General features: G+C 45.0%; 1 protein-coding gene across 1 annotated transcript in view; it reads left to right on the top strand.

Annotated features, from left to right (window-relative positions):
* Window positions 1-19,352, top strand: part of LOC139530510 (ALK tyrosine kinase receptor-like) — a 745,539-nt gene extending 726,187 nt beyond the window's left edge. Inside the window, exons 25-29 of the mRNA XM_071327001.1 lie at window positions 7,338-7,430; window positions 14,125-14,226; window positions 14,775-14,909; window positions 15,823-15,913; window positions 16,261-19,352. Coding sequence (XP_071183102.1) covers window positions 7,338-7,430; window positions 14,125-14,226; window positions 14,775-14,909; window positions 15,823-15,913; window positions 16,261-17,394 — 1,555 coding nt within the window. The 3' untranslated portion in view covers window positions 17,395-19,352. The remainder of the gene's footprint in view (window positions 1-7,337; window positions 7,431-14,124; window positions 14,227-14,774; window positions 14,910-15,822; window positions 15,914-16,260) is intronic.
* Window positions 19,353-22,769: the final 3,417 nt, after the last annotated feature.

Here is a 22,769-nt window from a genome sequence, read left to right as displayed (position 1 = left end):
AGAACTGAGACGAGAACTGAGGACCCCGGTCGGAGACCATGTCCACCATGAGTCCATGGATCCGGAAGATGTGCTGCACCATAAGCTGGGTCGTCTCCTTGGCAGAGGGTAGTTTGGGGGTAGGGATGAAATGGGCGGCCTTGGAGAATCGATCCACAACCATCAGAGTAACAGTGTTGCCATCAGACGGAGGGAGCCCAGTGACAAAGTCCAGAGAGATATATGGACCAGGGACGATGAGGGACAGGTAGTGGTTTAAAAGAAGCTTGCCGTAGAGTCTTGGCTGTACGCTTGGCTGTACTGAGATATTCCACATTTTTATGGTCGTCCAGACCACAAAGAGCTGTTCTGCTCCTTCCAGCCAATGCCTCCACTCCTCCAGCGCCAACTTGACAGCCAGGAGTTCTCTGTTGCCAACGTCATAGTTCATCTCTGCCGGACAGGATGGCCCCCACTCCAACATCAGAAGCATCAACCTCTACCACAAATTGACGGGATGGATCCGGATGGACGAGGATGGGGGCTGTGGTGAACCAATGTTTCAGGTCCACAAAGGCTTTGTCAACCGCTGGAGACCATGTGAACGGTACTTTTGGAGAGGTGAGTGCCGAGAGGGGGGTCGCTGGAGTGCTGTAGCCCCGAATGAAACGGCGGTAGAAATTAGCGAACCCCAGGAAACGTTGCAACTGCACCCTGGACATAGGCTGAGGCCACTCCACCATCGCTTTCACTTTTTCCTGATCCATTTGGACATTTCCATCAGCGATGACATATCCTAGAAAGGAGATCGTTGAGCGGTGAAACTCACATTTCTCGGCCTTCACAAACAATTGGTTCTCCAGGAGATGCTGAAGGACTTGTCTGACATGAAGAACGTGTTCTTGGGCAGACCGGGGAAAAAACAGGATGTCGTTAAGGTAAACGAACATGAAACGGTTTAGCATGTCCCGGAGTACATCGTTTACCAGAGCCTAAAAAACAGCGGGGGGCGTTGGTGAGTCCAAACGGCATGACCTGGTACTCATAATGTCTACTGGCTGTATTAAAGGCTGTCTTCCACTCATCTCCTTCGCGTATCCAAACCAGGTGGTCGGCATTCCGAAGGTCCAGTTTGGAAAAAATGGTGGCTCCCTGGAGTGGTTCGAAGGCCGAGGAGAGGAGGGGTAGGGGATAATGATTCTTGATCGTTATATCATTAAGACCCCGGTAGTCAATGCACGGACGCAGGGTCTTGTCCTTCTTCTACACGAAGAAAAACCCTGCACCGTGGGGAAAATGAGCGACACTTGGAGGGGGTGGAGACAATCACAATAGAGATTGCATCATCTGTGGATCTGTTAGGGCGGTATGCAAATTGGAGAGGGTTTAGGGTTTCTGGGATAATGGTGTCAATGTGAGCCATGACCTGCCTTTCAAAGCACTTCATGGCTATAGACGTGAGCGCTACGGGCCGGTAGTCATTTAGGCAGGTTACCTTAGTGATCTTGGGCACAGGGACTATGGTGGTCTGCTTGAAACATGTTGGTATTACAGACTCAGTCAGGGAAGGGTTGAAAAGGTCAGTGAAGACACTTGCCAGTTGGTCAGCGCATGCTCGGAGTACACGTCCTGGTAATCCATCTGGCCCTGCGGCATTGTGAATGTTGACCTGTTTAAAGGTCTTACTTACATCGGCTACGGAGAGCGTGATCACACAGTCGTCCGGAACAGCTGATGCTCTCATGCTTCAGTGTTGCGAGCCTCGAAGCAAGCATAGAAGTAATTTAGCTCGTCTGGTAGGCTCCTATAACTCGGCAGCTCTCGGCTGTGCTTCCCTTTGTAGTCTTTAGTAGTTTGCAAGCCTTGCCACATCCGACGAGCGTCGGAGGTGGTGTAGTATAATTCGATCTTAGTCCTCTATTGATGCTTTGCATGTTTGATGATTCATCGGAGGGCATAGCGGGATTTCTTATAAGCATTCGGGTTAAGGTCCCGCTCCTTGAAAGCACTAGTTCTACCCTTTAGCTCAGTGCGGATTTTGCCTGTAATCCATGGCTTCTGGTTGGGATATGTACGTACGGTCACTGTGGGGACATCGTCATCGATGCATTTATTGATGAAGCCAGTGACTGATGTGGTGTACTCCTCAATGCCATCGGAAGAATCCCGGAACATATTTCAGTCTCTGCTAGCAAAACAGTCCTGTAGCTTAGCATCTGCGTCATCTGACCACTTCTTTATTGACCGAGTCACTGGTGTTTCCTGCTTTAGTTTTTGCTTGTAAGCAGGTATCAGGAGGATATAATTATGGTCACATTTGCCAAATAGAGGGCGAGGGAGAGCTTTGTATGCATCTCTGTGTGTGGAGTAAAGGTGGTCTAGAGTTTTTTTCCCCTCTGGTTGCACATTTAACATGCTGGTAGAAATTAGGTAAAACGGATTTAAGTTTCCCTGCATTAAAGTCCCTCGCCAAAAGGAGCGTCGCCTCTGGATGAGCGTTTTCCTGTTTGCTTATGGCCTTATACAGCTTTTTGAGTGCGGTCTTAGTGCCAGCATCGGTTTGTGGTGGGAAATAGACAGCTACGAAAAATATAGATAAACTCTCTTGGTAAATCGGGTGGTCTACAGCTTATCATGAGATGCAAAACCTAGAGACTATATATTAGTATTAGATATCGTGCACCAGCTGTTGTTTACAAATATACACAGACCGCCACCCCTTGTCTTACCGAAGGCAGCTGTTCTATCTTGCCGATGCAGCGTAAAACCCGCCAGCTGTATTTTATCCATGTCGAACATAAAATATTTCAGCTTTTAATGTCCCACTGGTAGAATATTCGTGATCGTAGCTCATCTATTTTGTTATCCAATGAATGTACGTTGGCTAATAGGCAGGTGACCCACGCGCCATCAGATCCTTACAAGGCACCCCGACCTACGACCCCGATATCTCCGTCTCTTTTTCATGCGAAGGATGCTTTGCATCAGACACGTTAAAGAAAAAATCTTTGCCCAGTACGAGGAGAGTAATCGCTGTCCTGATATCCAGAAGCTCTTTTCTGTCATCATTTTTATTTTATTTTAAATGTATTTAACTAGGCAAGTCAGTTAAGAACAAATTATTATTTACAATAACGGCCTACCCCGGCCAAACCCTCCCCTAACCCAGATGACGCAGGGCCAGTTGTGCCCGCCATATGGAACTCTCGATCACGGCCGGTTATGATACAGCCCGGGATCGAACCGCAATATTAAAGCTGATCCACCCCTTTAAAAAATATATATACACTGCTCAAAAAAATAAAGGGAACACTAAAATAACACATCCTAGAAATGAATGAATGAAATATTCTTATTAAATCCTTTTTTCTTTACATAGTTGAATGTGCTGACAATAAAATCACACAAAAATTATCAATGGAAATCAAATTTATCAACACATGGAGGTCTGGATTTGGAGTCACACTCAAAATTAAAGTGGAAAACCACACTACAGGCTGATCCAACTTTGATGTAATGTCCTTAGAACAAGTCAAAATGAGGCTCAGTAGTGTGTGTGGCCTCCACGTGCCTTTATGACCTCCCTACAACGCCTGGCATGCTCCTGATGAGGTGGCGGATGGTCTCCTGAGGGATCTCCTCCCAGACCTGGACTAAAGCATCCGCCAGCTCCTGGACAGTCTGTGGTGGAACGTGGCGTTGGTGGATGGAGCGAGACATGATGTCCCAGATGTGCTCAATTGGATTCAGGTCTGGGGAACGGGCGGGCCAGTCCATAGCATCAATGCCTTCCTCTTGCAGGAACTGCTGACACACTCCAGCCACATGAGGTCTAGCATTGTCTTGCATTAGGTGAATTGTTAGATACTACTGCACTGTTGGAGCTAGGAACACAAGCATTTTGCTACATCTGCAATAATATCTGCTAAATATGTGTACGTGACCAATGACGTCAACTCATCATCGTTCCTACCAGGAATATGACTTTCCCGAAACGGATCCAGTGTCTTGCCTTCCACACAATACAATGGATCTGATCCCAGCCGGCGACCCTGTGCGTCGCCGGAAAAGGGGAAAACGTGGCGGTCTCGTGGTCAGGCTTCGGAGACGGGCACATCGCGCTCCACTCCCTAGCATACTACTCGCCAATGTCCAGTCTCTTGACAATAAGGTTGATGAAATCCGAGCACGGGTAGCATTCCAGAGAGACATCAGGGATTGCAACGTGCTCTGCTTCACGGAAACATGGCTAACTCAAGGGACGCTAACGGAGTCGGTGCAGCCAGCTGGTTTCTCCATGCATCGCGCCGACAGAAACAAACATCTTTCCGGTAAGAAGAGGGGCGGGGGGGTATGCCTTATGATTAACGAGAAGTGGTGTGATCATCATAACAACACACAAGAACTCAAGTCGTTCTGTTCACCTGATCTAGAACTCCTCACAATCAAATGTCGACCGCATTATCTACCAAGGGAATTCTCGTCAATCATAATCACAGCCGTATACATTCCCCCCCAAGCAGACACATCGATGGCCCTGAACGAACTTTATCTGACTCTTTGTAAACTGGAAACCACACACCCTGAGGCTGCATTCATCGTAGCTGGGGATTTTAACAAGGCTAATCTAAAAACAAAACTCCCTAAATTCTATCAGCATATCGATTGTGCTACCAGGGCTGGAAAAACACTAGACCATTGTTACACTAATTTCCGCGACGCTTATAAGGCCCTCCCCCGCCCCCCTTTCGGAAAAGCTGACCACGACTCCATTTTGTTGATTCCAGCCTACAAACAAAAACTCAAACAACAAGCTCCCGCGCTCAGGTCTGTTCAACGCTGGTCCGACCAATCTGAATCCACGCTTCAAGACTGCTTCGATCACGCAGATTGGAATATGTTCCGCATCGCGTCCAACAACAATATTGACGAATATGCTGATTCGGTGAGCGAGTTCATTAGGAAGTGCATTGACGATGTCGTACCCACAGCAACGATAAAAACATTCCCAAACCAGAAACCGTGGATTGACGGCAGCATTCGCGTGAAACTGAAAGCGCGAACCACTGCTTTTAACCAGGGCAAGGTGACCGGAAGCATGACCGAATACAAACAGTGTAGCTATTCTCTCCGCAAGGCAATCAAACAGGCCAAGTCTCAGTACAGAGACAAAATCGAGTCGAAATTCAACAGCTCAGACACAAGAGGTATGTGGCAGGGTCTACAGTCAATCACGGATTACAAAAAGAAAACCAGCCCCGTCGAGGACCAGGATGTCTTGCTCCCAGACAGGCTAAACAACTTTTTTGCCCGCTTTGAGGACAATACAGTGCCACTGACACGGCCCCCTACCAAAACCTGCGGGCTCTCCTTCACTGCAGCCGAGGTGAGTAAAACATTTAAACGTGTTAACCCTCGCAAGGCTGCAGGCCCAGACGGCATTCCCAGCCGCGTCCTCAGAGCATGCGCAGACCAGCTGGCTGGTGTGTTTACGGACATATTCAATCAATCCTTATCCCAGTCTGCTGTTCCCACATGCTTCAAGAGGGCCACCATTGTTCCTGTTCCCAAGAAAGCTAAGGTAACTGAGCTAAACGACTACCGCCCCGTAGCACTCACTTCCGTCATCATGAAGTGCTTTGAGAGACTAGTCAAGGACCATATCACCTCCACCCTACCGGACACCCTAGACCCACTCCAATTTGCTTACCGACCCAATAGGTCCACAGACGACGCAATCGCAACCACACTGCACACTGCCCTAACCCATCTGGACAAGAGGAATACCCATGTGAGAATGCTGTTCATCGATTACAGCTCAGCATTTAACACCATAGTACCCTCCAAACTCGTCATCAAGCTCGAGACCCTGGGTCTCGACCCCGCCCTGTGCAACTGGGTCCTGGACTTCCTGACGGGCCGCCCCCAGGTGGTGAGGGTAGGTAACAACATCTCCACCCCGCTGATCCTCAACACTGGGGCCCCACAAGGGTGCGTTCTGAGCCCTCTCCTGTACTCCCTGTTCACCCACGACTGCGTGGCCATGCACGCCTCCAACTCAATCATCAAGTTTGCGGATGACACTACAGTGGTAGGCTTGATCACCAACAACGACGAGACGGCCTACAGGGAGGAGGTGAGGGCCCTCGGAGTGTGGTGTCAGGAAAATAACCTCATACTCAACGTCAACAAAACAAAGGAGATGATTGTGGACTTCAGGAAACAGCAGAGGGAGCACCCCCCTATCCACATCGACGGGTCAGTAGTGGAGAAGGTGGAAAGTTTTAAGTTCCTCGGTGTACACATCACGGACAAACTGAACTGGTCCACCCACACAGACAGCGTTGTGAAGAAGGCGCAGCAGCGCCTCTTCAACCTCAGGAGGCTGAAGAAATTCGGCTTGTCACCAAAAGCACTCACAAACTTCTACAGATGCACAATCGAGAGCATCCTGTCGGGCTGTATCACCGCCTGGTACGGCAACTGCTCCGCCCACAACCGTAAGGCTCTCCAGAGGGTAGTGAGGTCTGCAGAACGCATCACCAGGGGCAAACTACCTGCCCTCCAGGACACCTACACCACCCGATGTCACAGGAAGGCCATAAAGATCATCAAGGACAACAACCACCCAAGCCACTGCCTGTTCACCCCGCTATCATCCAGAAGGCGAGGTCAGTACAGGTGCATCAAAGCAGGGACCGAGAGACTGAAAAACAGCTTCTATCTCAAGGCCATCAGACTGTTAAACAGCCACCACTAACATTTAGCGGCCGCTGCCAACATACTGACTCAACTCCAGCCACTTTAAAAATGGGAATTGATGGAAATTATGTAAAAATGTACCACTAGCCACTTTAAGCAATGCCACTTAATACAATGTTTACATACCCTACATTACCCATCTCATATGTATATATACTGTACTCTATATCATCTACTGCATCTTGCCATCTTTATGCAATACATGTACCACTAGCCACTTTAAACTATGCCACTTTATGTTTACATACCCTACAGTACTCATCTCATATGTATATACCGTACTCTATACCATCTACTGCATCTGCCATGCCGTTCTGTACCACCACTCATCCATATATCTTTATGTACATATTCTTTATCCCTTACACTTGTGTGTGTGTGTAAGGTAGTAGTGTGGAATTGTTAGGTTAGATTACTGTTGGTTATTACTGCATTGTCGGAACTAGAAGCACAAGCATTTCGCTACACTCGCATTAACATCTGCTAACCATGTGTATGTGACTAATAAAATTTGATTTGATTTGATTTGAAATGTGATTGGATTTGAACACACACACTCACCTCTGTAAGGTTCTTCTTGTCTTGTCACTTTGCAGGGACATTGCAGCTCGGAACTGCCTGCTGACCACCAAAGGACAGGGGAGAGTGGCCAAGATAGGGGACTTTGGAATGGCCAGGGACATTTACAGGTACTGCCATCACACAAACTCTTTAAACCCAGCTACTATGAAGGTATACTTTTGTGGTCTGGGATGGTCTGGCTGTCTGGGTTGCTGCCTCTCGAGCACATGTACAATATACTGCTGCAAGCATGGGTCGAGTCCGGCCTACTGCTATTTCAGCACTCTCTCATTTACATTTCACCTCTATCCAAACATGACAAAATATGTAAAGAGTGGGACTGTCCCAAAACTTCGCCCCAGTCTAAAGTCATTTGCACTCTGAAGCAGGTTCTCATTAAGGATTGGTCTGTATTTTTCTCCATTCATTGTTCCCTCTACCTTTACCAGTGTCCCAGTCCCTGCAGCTGAAAAACATCCCCATAGCATGATGCTGCCACCACCATGCTTCACAGTAGGGATGGTGTTAGATGGGCGATGAGCTGTGCCTGGTTTTCTCCAGACATAGCGCTTTGCATTCAGGCCACAGACCAGGTGTGGTAACTCGTATGTCTAAAGTTTAGTAATGATGTTTGGTACAGTGGGACATTTTGTTAAAGGGCTTTATAACTGAAAACATAGCCATGTATCAACCGACGTGACATCAAAGAGTGCCAACCAACTTTCTGGTAGAGATTGCAATGATGAATGCTAAAATTGTTGCCCGTAATAAAGCCCAGTGCGCTATGATAAACTGTATCTAACGGCTTTAATGAAGTGGCAGCTGCGTTCATATAGATAATGTGAATTTCAGTCATAGTCTAGGACCAATAGGAACATCGACTGAATAATCTGCTTTCTACTATTCAGCGAGAGGCTCTTTTTTTCTATTGAAGAAGCCCATTTTTATTATCAGCTCCTTAACTAACTCATCAATATGCTAATTAAAGACAGATTTTTATGCCCTCTACAGAACAATATATGCTTAGTTTAACCTGCATTCAGTACTCATTTCAGGTCAATAAAGTGTTTCTGTAATACAATGAAGGCAGACTGTAGTTCAGATAGAGCCTGGTCAACCGTGGGGGCAATAGCATACACAACAGTGTCATCGGCATACAAGTGCAGGTACTGTATATATATTTTTTACAGATAAGTCAATATTTTTAATGAAAACAGTAAACAAGACTCAGAATCGACCCATGCGGGACAGCTTGGGTGAGCTCACTGAGACTCTTAGCAAGGAGTTACAGTCATTGTCAGAATGGGTAATTAACAATAAACTGGTCTGAAATACATCTAAAACCCAAAGCATTGTATTTGGTTCAAAGCATTCTAGACCTAAACCTAAACTGCAGTTGAGCATAGTTGAAGAAACTGAACTCCTAGGAGTAACAGTGGATGGTCCGTTATTATGGTAAAGTCATATTGACAAAGTTGTTGTGAAGATGGGGAGAGGTATGTCTGTTATAAAAATTGATTCTGCATTTTTTTTTTTTTTACACAAAGATCAATTGTACTAGTTGTTCAGGCTTTGGTCTTGTCCCATCTTGATTACTGTCCAGTAATATGGTCAGTTTCAGCAAAGAAAGGCTGCACTTGGCTCAAAACAAAGCAACATGCATTATAGTCTTTCATGACTGACGGTTGAGTAGAAATTGACTACTTCTCTTCTAGTCTTTATAAGAAACAATTGTGTGTTTAAAATGCCTAACCACTTATATAATATACAGTTGAAGTCGGAAGTTCACATACACCTGAGCCAAATACATTTAAACTCAGCTTTTCACAGTTCCTGACATTTAATCCGAGTAAAAATTACCAGTCTTAGGTCAGTTAGTATCGCCACTTTATTTTAAGAATGTGAAATGTCAGAATAATCGTAGAGAGAATGATTTATTTCAGCTTTTATTTAATTCATCACATTCCCAGTGGATCAGAAGTTTACATACACTCAGTATTAGGATTTGGTAGCTTTGCCTTTAAATTGTTTAACTTGTTTCGGGTAGCCTTCCGCAAGCTTCCCACAATTAGTTCGGTGAATTTTGGCCCATTTCTCCTGACAGAGCTGCTGTAACGGAGTCAGGTTTGTAGGGCTCCTTGCTCGCACACACTTTTTCAGTTCTGCCCCAAAAGATTCTATAGGAGTGAGGTCAGGGCTTTGTGATGGCCACTCCAATACCTTGACTTTGTTGTCCTTAAGCCATTTTGCCACAACTTTGGAAGTATGCTTGGGGTCATTGTCCATTTGGAAGACCCATTTGAGACCAAGCTTTAACTTTCTGACTGATGTCTTGAGATGTTGATTCAATATATCTACATAATTTTTCCATCCTCATGAAGCCATCTATTTTGTGAAGTGCACCAGTCCCTCCTGCAGCAAAGCACCCCCACAACATAATACTGCCACCCCCGTGCTTTACGGTTGGGATGGTGTTCTTCAGCTTGCAAACCTCCCCCTTTTTCTTCCAAACATAACGATGGTCATTATGGCCAAACAGTTCTATTTTTGTTTCATCAAATCAGAGGACATTTCACCAAAAAGTACAATCTTTGTCCCCATGTGCAGTTGCAAAGCGTGGTCTGGCTTTTTAATGGTGGTTTTGGAGCAGTGGCTTCTTCCTTGCTGAGCGGCCTTTCAGGTTATATCGATATAGGACTCATTTTACTGTGGATATACAGTGGGGAGAACAAGTATTTGATACACTGCCGATTTTGCAGGTTTTCCTACTTACAAAGCATGTAGAGGTCTGTAATTTTTATCATAGGTACACTTCAACTGTGAGAGACGGAATCTAAAACAAAAATCCAGAAAATCACATTGTATGATTTTTAAGTAATTAATTAGCATTTTATTGCATGACATAAGTATTTGATCACCTACCAACCAGTAAGAATTCCGGCTCTCACAGACCTGTTAGTTTTTCTTTAAGAAGCCCTCCTGCTCTCCACTCATTACCTGTATTAACTGCACCTGTTTGAACTCGTTACCTGTATAAAAGACACCTGTCCACACACTCAATCAAACATACTCCAACCTCTCCATGGCCAAGACCAGAGAGCTGTGTAAGGACATCAGGGATAAAATTGTAGACCTGCACAAGGCTGGGATGGGCTACAGGACAATAGGCAAGCAGCTTGGTAAGAAGGCAACAACTGTTGGCGCAATTATTAGAAAATGGAAGAAGTTCAAGATGACGGTCAATCACCCTTGGTCTGGGGCTCCATGCAAGATCTCACCTCGTGGGGCATCAATGATCATGAGGAATGTGAGGGATCAGCCCAGAACTACACGGCAGGACCTGGTCAATGACCTGAAGAGAGCTGGGACCACAGTCTCAAAGAAAACCATTAGTAACACACCACGCCATCATGGATTAAAATCCTGCAGCGCACGCAAGGTCCCCCTGCTCAAGCCAGCGCATGTCCAGGCCCGTCTGAAGTTTGCCAATGACCATCTGGATGATCCAGAGGAGGAATGGGAGAAGGTCATGTGGTCTGATGAGACAAAAATAGAGCTTTTTGGTCTAAACTCCACTCGCCGTGTTTGGAGGAAGAAGAAGGATGAGTACAACCCCAAGAACACCATCCCAACCGTGAAGCATGGAGGTGGAAACATCATTCTTTGGGGATGCCTTTCTGCAATGGGGACAGGACGACTGCACCGTATTGAGGGGAGGATGGATGGGGCCATGTATTGCGAGATCTTGGCCAACAACCTCCTTCCCTCAGTAAGAGCATTGAAGATGGGTCGTGGCTGGGTCTTCCAGCATGACAACGACCCAAAACACACAGCCAGGGCAACTAAGTAGTGGCTCCGTAAGAAGCATCTCAAGGTCCTGGAGTGGCCTAGCCAGTCTCCAGACCTGAACCCAATAGAAAATCTTTGGAGGGAGCTGAAAGTCCGTATTGCCCAGCGACAGCCCCGAAACCTGAAGGATCTGGAGAAGTTCTGTATGGAGGAGTGGGCCAAAATCCCTGCTGCAGTGTGTGCAAACCTGGTCAAGAACTACAGGAAACGTATGATCTCTGTAATTGCAAACAAAGGTTTCTGTACCAAATATTAAGTTCTGCTTTTCTGATGTATCAAATACTTATGTCATGCAATAAAATGCAAATTAATTACTTAAAAATCATACAATGTGATTTTCTGGATTTTTGTTTTAGATTCCGTCTCTAACAGTTGAAGTGTACCTATGATAAAAATTACAAACCTCTACATGCTTTGTAAGTAGGAAAACCTGCATAATCGGCAGTGTATCAAATACTTGTTCTCCCCACTGTAGATACTTTTGTACCTGTTTCCTCCAGCATCTTCACAAGGTCCTTTGCTGTTGTTCTGGGATTGATTTGCACTTTTCGCACCAAAGTACGTTCATCCCTAGGAGACAAAACACATCTCCTTCCTGAGCGGTATGACTGCTGAAGGGTCCCATAGTGTTTATACTTGTGTACTATTGTTTGTACAGATGAACGTGGTACCTTCAGGCATTTGGAAATTGCTCCCAAGGATTAACCAGACTTGTGGAGGTCTACAATTTTTTTTCTGATGTCTTGGCTGATTTCTTTTGATTTTCCCATGATGTCAAGCAAAGAGGCATTGAGTTTGAAGGTAGGCCTTGAATTCAGAAGCTTCTATAGCCATGAAATCATTTTCTGGAATTTTCCAAGCTGTTTAAAGGCACAGTCAACTTAGTGTATGTAAACTACTGACCCACTGGAATTGTGATACAGTGATAAGTGAAATAATCTGTCTTTAAACAATTGTTGGAATAATTACTTGTGTCATGCACAAAGTAGATGTCGTAACCGACTTGCCAAAACTGTAGTTTGTTAACATGAAATTTGTGGAGTGGTTGAAAAACAAGTTTTAATGACTCCAACCTAAGTGTATGTAAACTTCCGACTTCAGCTGTATTTGCATACACTTCAAGCAGACATAGATACCCCACCAGACATGCCACTATGTGTTTCTTCATGGTACCCAAACCAATAACAGACTTAATGCGTCGTTCAGTTATGCATACAGCCATGTCATTGTTGAATGCTCTGCCACCAGAGGTCACTTAGGCAAAAAGCAAGTTTAAATGAAAAATGAAAAATAAAAAAAACATTGTATCATAGCGCCTCTGCTCTTTCTAAAGATCTGATTTAACTGTACTGTATATAGGAATATTAATATGTACACTATACAGTATATACAAAAGTATGTGGATACTCCTTCAAATGAGTGGATTCGGGTATTTCAGCCATACCCGTTTCTGACAGGTGTATAAAATTGAGCACACAGCCATGCAATCCTCATAGACAAACATTGGCAGTAGAATAGCCTTAATGAAGAGCTCAGTGACTTTCAACGTGGCACCGTCATAGGATGCCACCTTTCAAACAAGTCAGTTCATCAATTTTCTGTCCTGCTAGAGCTGCCCTGGTCAACTGTAAGTGCTGTTATTTTGAAGTGGAAACGACAACGGCTCAGCCGCAAAGTTATAGGCCACACAAGCTCACAGAACGGGACCGCCAAATGCTGAAGCGCGTAGCTAGTAAAAATAATCTGTCCTCAGTTGCAACACTCACTACCGAGTTCCAAACTGCCTGTGGAAGCAGCATCAGCACAACCACTGTTCGTCGGGAGCTTCATGAAATGGGTTTCCATGGCCGAGCTGCCGCACACAAGCCTAAGATCACAATGCGCAATGCCAAGCTTCGGCCGGAGTGGTGTAAAGCTTGCAGCCATTGGAATCTGGAGCATTGGAAACACATTCTCTGGAGTGATGAATCACGCTTCTCCATCTGGCAGTCCGGTGGATGAATCTGGGTTTGGCGGATGCTAGCAGAATGCTACCTGCCCCAATGCATAGTGCCAACTGTAAAGTTTGGTGGAGGAGGAATAATGGTCTGGGACTGTTTTTCATGGTTCAGGCTAGGCCCCTTAGTTCCAGTGAAGAGAAATCTTAACGCTACAGCACACAATTACATTCTAGACAATTCTGTGCTTCCAACTTTGTGGCAAAAGTTTGAGGATGGCCCTTTCCTGTTACCGCATGACAATGCCTCTGTGCACAAAGCGAGGTCCATACAGAAATGGTTTGTCGAGATCGGTGTTGAAGAACTTGATTGGCCTGCACAGAGCCCTGACCTCAACTCTTAATAGTCTCTTGGTGTCTTTCCTATGTATAACTCTTATTTTATTTGTCATTTATTTGTAAGTTTTATGTGGACCCTAGGAAGAGTAGCTGCTGCATTGGCAGTAGCTATTGGGGATCTTAATAAACTAAACCCTACAAGACATGCCACCAGGAGGAGTCTCTTCACAGTCCCCAAGTCCAAAACGAATACACGGCAATGCACAGTTTAATACAGTCATGATTGCATGGACCTCCCTACCATCTCCTATTACCTTTAAAAAACAACTCATGGAACGGCGGACACACACACACACAAACACACACTCACACAGACACACTCTAACACATGCATTATGTTTCAGTTGTATTGTTTGTATAATTTGTGTTGTATTGTTTGTATATCGTTGTATTTGGCTATCAGTGTTTTGTTACTTGTCATGTTTTGTGTTTTTTGTGGACCCCTCGAAGAGTAGCTTCTGCAAAAGCTAATGGGGATCCAAATGTAAAAAATAAATGTTAAGTAGGCGTCCATATTTTCCTATTTTTCTTTCTTTTCTGTTTTCATCTCTTTTTCTACCTGCTCTGCTTTCAATAAAGTCATGCAGCGTGTCTAACAAGATCCCCCTGTGTGTGTACACGGATTTGTCTCCAAACAGGGCGAGCTACTACAGAAAGGGTGGGCGCGCCATGCTGCCTGTGAAGTGGATGCCTCCCGAAGCCTTCATGGAGGGGATCTTCACCTCCAAAACGGACACGTGGTACGTTCCATTGTAACTCACTCTCAATGATGTCTTAGTTCTTTTGAATGTCACTCCCTTTCATTTCACCCTTCCAGTCTACCCCACCTCCCTTTTTCCGTCCTTCAATGGAACTTTCTCCTTTTCACCTTTTGAAAGCCTCCTCTCTTTTACTCTATCTGCTGTCCTCCTTTTTTAATTGTTTTAAAAACGTTAACCTTTATTTAACTAGGCAAGTCAGTTAAGAACAAATTCTTATTTACAATGACGGCCTAGGAACAGTGGGTTAACTGCCTTGTTCAAGGGCAGGACGACAGATTTTTACCTTGTCAGCTCGGGGATTCAATCTAGCAATCTTTCGGTTACTGGCCCAATGCTCTAACCACTAGGCTTCCTCCCTCCCTCCTTCACCCCTCACTTTGCCCTTATCACCCTTAAGATTTATCATTCTCTCTCCCGTCTAAAAACTAAATACAAATGATTCCTCTCTTGCTTCCTCACCTACCTCTCACTCCCCCCCTCTCACTTTCCTTCTTCCTCCCACCTCTCTCTCTCCCACTTTGTCTCAGGTCCTTTGGGGTTTTGCTATGGGAGATCTTCTCTCTGGGCTATATGCCCTATCCCAGTCGCAGTAACCAGGAAGTGTTGGAGTTTGTCACCAACGGGGGAAGGATGGACCCTCCCAAAAACTGCCCAGGGCCCGTGTAAGTCCAATCACACACCGCCCAAACACATGTAGCAGATGTGTGCTAGTGAGGCATTAGGAGCCATCATGTGGTGACGTCACCTTTCTTAAGATTGAAAGTGAACTGTCACTCAGTCAACTTTCGTCCCTGTCTGAACTGTCACTCACATAGGGATGGAACTTACTCTGTTACATACAGATTACACACACACCCTCACACTTACAATATACTGTTGTCACTCATGCACATGCAGATATACACATGGATACAAGCGTACAAACACACAAAATACCCATAACTTCTCAGACTTGCATCACGTTCTCGCCCCTCGCTGATCTTTCACGCCCACTCCATGCATGACGAACCGCTTTTATTGTCCAATTCTCCTTTTGAACTCTCCCAGCTGTCAGTTTTAGCCTTTGTATCCCCACAGAAAAGCCAACATTTTTATTCTTTGATTGTTTTTTCCTTGAAAAATAAACACAGTTCCCATGTGTTACAATTCATCTGCGTCACGAAGGGCTCACAATAGGCATGTCACATTGCCAAAGAATATTACACAGGAGTAATGATTGCAAGTCAAATCTAATTAAGAAACAAGCTTGATTTTGCACTGTCTTGGGGTGTACCCCAGGATTCCGTTTTACCCCTACTGACTTTTCAACGGTGATCACTCAAACTAGCGGGATGTTACACTTCATTCAGAATGATTTGTATTAAATCAGTCGACTGGGATTATGACGGGGAGGCGGCACTTTTGATAAAGTGTGCGTGAGTTTGTGTCTGTCAAAAGTTTATCATCAAAGGGGGAAATATGGCTTTACATTTTCTGATGCGTTTGTCAATGTGTGCAAAGTTCAAATAGACGAAAACGTTTTAGATTGTGCTTGTGGTCGTGTGTGTGTGTGATGTGTGTGTGTATGTGTTTCAGGTACCGAATAATGACACAGAGTTGGCAGCATCAACCGGAGGACAGGCCCAACTTCTCCACCATCTTGGAGAGGATTGACTACTGCTTACAGGTAGGGAGTGTGAACATCGAGAGTCAACACCCATCTGCACTGGAACTGTGCTCAAGTATTAAATGTCTGTTTAACTGCCAAGAGGTTATTTTATTATGTATGACTATTTGAAAATGTGATACAGCTCATAACCTGTCTGTCTGTGTGTGTTAAAGCTGTATTCCTTTTGGGGATTGTTTCTGTCATCTACTTAAATGAAGTCAATCATGGTTGCATTAGAATTGACATTTTGAACTCTACTTTGATAAATATGTCATTTTCTATAAATTCAGACATCGGTAATGTTCATGATGCCATTGCACGTTGTTTGCCATTGTTAGTGTCTAATGCTCCCCTATCCTCTCCAGGACCCAGATGTGGTGACTGTTACCTTGCCTGTGGAATATGGGCCCCTCCCCGAAGAGGAGGAGCGGGTGCCCATGCGCCCTGAGGACCCCACGGCCTCTCCCCTGCTGGTGTCCACTCAGATGCCCGACGGGGAGGGCCCTGCACCGCCACCCTTTGCCCCTGACTCCGAGGAGAAACAATCCAGCCAACCCCCCGAAACTGCCAAGCACCAGGTGATGGCGCAACAACCCCAGTCCTACCCCCACCCTCAGACATTCACCACGACCACCATCACAGCCACCTCCTTCATCTCCACCTCCAAGGCGCCTCCCCCCATCTCCACCCAGCAGCCCAACCCAGAGGGGGGCCACATTAATCTGGCCTTCGCCCAGGGCCACCCTAAGGATAAGGATGGTCACAATGGGAAGCCCACCAACCTGTGGAACCCCACCTATGGCTCCTGGTTCATCCAGCAGCAGCAGAGGAAGCAGCAGCAACAACAGCAGCAGCAAAGGCAGGGAGACATGGGCAGTGGGGGTGGGGGGGTTGGAGGTGGGAGGGTGCCGGGCGAGGGGCAGGAGTACCAGGGGCGGACTGTGGCCGAGGCGGCGGGGGCCCTGGGTCTCCAGCAACAGCAGCACAAGCAGCAGCAGTTCCAGCCACCGTATCCCTTCCATCCGCAGCAGCAACAGCATCAACAACAGCAGATGCAGCTCCTGCACCACCAACAGCAGCAGCAACAGCAGGGACTCTGCAAGCCCCTCTTGCCCCCTCCGCCCCCACCCCAGGCCACCTTCTCGGATATCACTGCCCCTACCCCGCTCCTGTTAGATTCTGCCACCCTCCCCCCAGTCCCCCTCTTCAGACTTCGCCACTTCCCCTGCGGGAACATCGGCTACGGCTACCAGGAGCAAGGGTTGCCCCTGGAGGCGACCCACCACCACCACACTAACCCTGTCAACCCCCATCCTCCCCCGTCTCCTCCTCCCCCGGCACCCGTGGCCCTCCAGAGAGGAGTGGAGGGGACCCAGCTGTCGCTGAGCTGCTCGACGACGGCCAAAGCCGAGGACAGCCGTCCGCTGCTGGTCACCATGGGGACGGTGCAGGACCCCAGGCTGCCCCGGATGGAGGGCCGCAATGCCACGGTGCTTTAGCCCAACCACCATCTTGCTTTTTGTCTCTCACCTCGGAGACCATGTGTATAGGCAGACAGGTGTACAGCCAGACTAGATGGTACACCAAGCAACATTGTGTCAGGACAGTACCCGCTGCCTTATGACCCACCCCCCCCCTCTCGGTTTCATCCACAGTTTGGATTGACACATTTTCACCTGGCCAATGGTTGCGGAGTCAAACAAATGTAAAAGAATCTCTGAAATGGCTGCTGAAATACCAATGGGTGTTAAAGTAACTGCCCAGTGTTTCCAGATTTCTATGAAGTATTACTTACAATATGAGAGAAATAGTTTTCCTTTCAAAAATGGGTAATTGAGTATGTTAAATAGTAGCTTTTCTGTGTTGGAATTGTGTGTGCGTTTCCTAACAACAGAATGGTGTGGGCTTATACAAGTCATAAACAATATTCACGTAGTGGGGAGAACAAGTATTTGATACACTGCCGATATTGCAGGTTTTCCTACTTACAAAGCATGTAGAGGTATGTAATTTTTATCATAGGTACACTTCAACTGTGAGAGACGGAATCTAAAAAAAAATCCAGAAAATCACATTGTATGATTTTTAAGTAATTACTTTGCATTTTATTGCATGACATAAGTATTTGATACATCAGAAAAGCAGAACTTAATATTTGGTACAGAAACCTTTGTTTGCAATTACAGAGATCATAAGTTTCCTGTAGTTCTTGACCAGGTTTGCACACAATGCAGCAGGGATTTTGGCCCACTCCTCCGTACAGACCTTCTCCAGATCCTTCAGGTTTCGGGGCTGTCGCTGGGCAATACGGACTTTCAGCTCCCTCCAAAAATGTTCTATTGGGTTCAGGTCTGGAGACTGGCTAGGCCACTCCAGTACCTTGAGATGCTTCTTACGGAGCCACTCCTTAGTTGCCCTGGCTGTGTGTTTCGGGTCGTTGTCATGCTGGAAGACCCAGCCACGACCCATCTTCAATGCTCTTACTGAGGGAAGGAGGTTGTTGGCCAAGATCTCGCGATACATGGAGAGTATTGGATGCATCCTCCCCTCAATACTGTGCAGTCGTCCTGTCCCCTTTGCAGAAAAGTATCTCCAAAGAATGCTGTTTCCACCTCCATGCTTCACGGTTGGGATGGTGTTCTTGGGGTTGTACTCATCCTTCTTCTTCCTCCAAACACAGCGAGTGGAGTTTAGACCAAAAAGCTCTATTTTTGTCTCATCAGACCACATGACCTTCTCCCATTCCTCCTCTGGATCATCCAGATGGTCATTGGCAAACTTCAGACGGGCCTGGACATGCACTGGCTTGAGCAGGGGGACCTTGCGTGCGCTGCAGGATTTTAATCTATGACGGTGTAGTGTGTTACTAATGGTTTTCTTTGAGACTGTGGTCCCAGCTCTCTTCAGGTCATTGACCAGGTCCTGCCGTGTAGTTCTGGGCTGATCCCTCACCTTCCTCGTGATCATTGATGCCCCACGAGGTGAGATCTTGCATGGAGCCCCAGACCGAGGGTGATTGACCGTCATCTTGAACTTCTTCCATTTTCTAATAATTGCGCCAACAGTTGTTGCCTTCTCACCAAGCTGCTTGCCTATTGTCCTGTAGCCCATCCCAGCCTTGTGCAGGTCTACAATTGTATCCCTGATGTCCTTACACAGCTCTCTGGTCTTGGCCATTGTGGAGAGGTTGGAGTCTGTTTGATTGAGTGCGTGGACAGGTGTCTTTTAAACAGGTAACGAGTGGAGAACAGGAGGGCTTCTTAAAGAAAAACTAACAGGTCTGTGAGAGCTGGAATTCTTACTGGTTGGTAGGTGATCAAATACTTATGTCATGCAATAAAATGCAAATTAATAACTTAAAAATCATACAATGTGATTTTTGGGATTTTTGTTTTAGATTCCGTCTCTCACAGTTGAAGTGTACCTATGATACAATTTACAGACCTCTACATGCTTTGTAAGTAGGAAAACCTGCAAAATCGGCAGTGTATCAAATACTTGTTCTCCCCACTAAGTAGCCCGCTGATTGGCCAGCTCATCCTCCTCCAGACCACTGATTGGCCAGCTCAACCTCCTCAGGGAGATGACGTGTTCTATGAGGAAATAGCAAGCATTTTTTAAATGGTCTGTTTGAGATACAAGTTAAAGGTGGAGTTTTTTAAGTGTTTTTCCCCCCAGTTTATGCTTTGGCCACAATTACGAGTATAGGACGAGTCAACAACATTAACAGAATATAAAAGTTAGATTTTCACTGGGCCGTTACTTTAAAGCACATTGGAGAGCTTCAAAGACCATTGAGAAGACAAAGTTGTGGACCATTGGCTACAAAAACAGGAACGATGGACATTTTGCAACACTTGCTAAAATGTAGCCGCTAAGGGAATGATACACTATACGAGAGAGCGGGCTGAATGAGTTGTCAGCTATTGTAACAGGACAGGGTGAATCGTTTCCATCTGGTTGAACTAGCTAATTTATCCGCAATGTTTTCACGAGTCAACCGCTTATCTTCGCGGCTCTGTAGATGTCAATGCAGCCTTTCATCACAAGTCATTCTGGAAACAAACAGTTTGTGTTTCACAAACAAAAACATGTAGAACATGGTAACTGAGAACAATACACATCTGCCAGATGTCTAACTGATTGTAGCATTAATTAACTTATTTGGCTGTCAATCATTGCAGTTCATCCATTTCCTTTGGGATTTCTGGCCTTGACAGTTGATTCACCAATCAGAAATGATTTTTTACAAGAATATTGTGAGAATCGCACACTGGATTCCGGAGAGGATGAAATTGTGTTTGTTGATGTTTGCCTGCCTTCTCATTGATTTATTATTTCGGGAACTCTGTATATTATTAATGGACACACTTCTTACACCCAACCATATCCAAATTCATTTGTCATTTTTTTAGAAGCAGGAATTTTTGTCCAATGTCGAATTAAATTGACCAATGAATGGTATTTCAGATAGTTGGAAACTAAATGCACTCATCTAGTTGAATGTTGCTATGGTATGAGGGTGGGAGTGAACGGGAACTGTTGGGGGGTGTAATGGTGCCATAAGCACTGTATGTGGGCGGCTATTTTTGAACTTTAAGGTGCGTGAGTAAGTGGTAGTCATCTGTGTGTGCATATGTTTGTGTGTTTGAGAGAAAGAGATGGAGGGAGAAGGGGGAGAAAGAAAGAGAGATGAATGTTATTCGAGGCACAATACTATGGAGCTTACTTCATACTGTTTATTCAGGCAAGTTTACCTTCCATTTCTCATTGGCGATTTTTGATATGTATATATTATGGCCCTCTATGGAAAGACAGAAATTAGTGTTCCATCAACTTCCATGGACACATAGTTGGAGATTCATTTAATTGAAAGTGTGCTTTTAAAATAGGAAATGTTGGCATTTTTGCTGGGGGCCTTTTTTCAACAACCTTTTCTTGATTCATAACTTTTTTTTTTGCCTTACCCAGCGACTATATTTAACATTGCTGAATAGGTCGTTACCCCTAAACTGCTATTTTAAAGTACTCAATGTTAATACATTTGCATAATTTATCTTTTCTATTTTAAGAACGACTACTGTAGAATATAAAGTATTCTGAGTGAAAAGTTTGAATACAAATTGCTTGTGGTCCACTTGTGCAAAATCTATGGCTAATATTTTGTGAGGATCTAACTTCTTACTCCTTCAGTTATCAACCATGTCTACATTTACATTCAATGTGCATAGCCTCAACACTGTCAATGCAGTCTGCTTTTATACATTCAAAAAGTTTGTTTGTGGTTATTTTGTGATTATTAATTAATTTGAATGTACAGTGCGATTCAACTTTCACGTACTTAAGTCTCAAATGGACATGAGTGCTAGTCTATGCTAAGCTAAGATGAAGTTGATTTGAGTGCATCCAGGAAGTGCCAATGTGTCAGTTGTTTGCCTGTCTATGTTGTTAACCCTTTACTTGAACACTCTTTCATAAAGCTTTACAAGCGGTTAGACATGTCACAAGTAGTGAAAACATTTGATAACACAAGGTGTTGTTCGGTTTCTGTCTTGAAGTAGGCTTATGATAGTGGGTTCAAGTAACACGTTGCACTATTGTACATCTCCAGTGGCTGTGTTCACATAATTTGCTGTTTCTTTGCAGCAACTCATCTGAACTCCGTTGCTCCTTGTAAAAACCAACTGAATTGCATCTGTAAAATGTTGTATTGTACTATGACTGGTAACCGCTGTATGTTGCTCTTCAGATGACATCTGCCAAAATTAATAAATTACTATATAATGACTATTGGTTGCTGCTACCAGACTTGACTTGACTCACTCAGACTTAGGACTCGATTCAATCCGTATCGCGGAAGTTCAGCGTTATAGCGCGATTGAAATTGAAAGGAAATTCCTGATTGAGCCGACATATACAGTGTTTACCGTGAATGCAGTCTTCGCTAACGTGGGAACATTGACTTAACATTTTTATTGCGCTGTAGCACGGATCTTCAGCGCTATGGAGTGAATCGAGCCCCTATACAGCTCAATTCAAACATCCATTGCAGGATTTTACACAGTAGCAGATAAATATTGTTTTTGTCCATGTGGCAAATGCAAAAAACAGCGACGAGACTCTTTCCCAGTTGAATAGGGACATCCTATAAATATTGTTACAGAGGCCTTTAATTGTTCAGAGTAAATTGGCACACTTAGATATTTCTTGGGAAAGTCATGCATCTCGTAAACTCGCATGTTTTTCATGGAGTTAGAAGTAGCTGTGTAGTTTTCAGTATAAAACAGTGTGTCAGGGCAGTAGTTGAATCAACAAATAAACAATGTTATTACAGGACTGATGGAATCTGGCCTCCAATGAGAACGGTTGGGCCACATTTTGTAATCGAACAAAAAGTGTAGCCCCGCCCAGACATCTCTCTTCTCATTAGATATACAGTGCATTCGGAAAGTATTCAGTCCCCTTGAGCTTTTCCACATTTTGTTATTCTAAAATGTATTAAATAAAACATTTTCCTCATCAATCTACACACAATACCCCATAATGACAAAGCAAAAACAGTTTTAAATTTTTTTTGGCAAATTTATTAGAGAAAAAAACAATACCTTATTTACATCAGTATTCAGACCCTTTGCTATGATAGTCAAAATTGAGCTCAGGTGCATCCTTTTCCATTGATCATCTTTGAGATGTTTCTACAACTTGAATGGAGTCCACCTGCGGTAAATTAAAATGACTGGACCTGATTTGGAAAGGCACACACCTGTCTATATAAGGTTCCACAGTTGACAATGCATGTCAGAGCAAAAACTAAGCCATGAGGTCGAAGGAATTGTCCGTAAGAGCTACAAAACAGGATTGTGTCGAGGCACAG

This window comes from Salvelinus alpinus, chromosome 9 (assembly GCF_045679555.1).
Source record: "Salvelinus alpinus chromosome 9, SLU_Salpinus.1, whole genome shotgun sequence".
NCBI lineage: Eukaryota > Metazoa > Chordata > Actinopteri > Salmoniformes > Salmonidae > Salvelinus > Salvelinus alpinus.
This window is presented reverse-complemented; position numbering and strand designations above follow the sequence as displayed.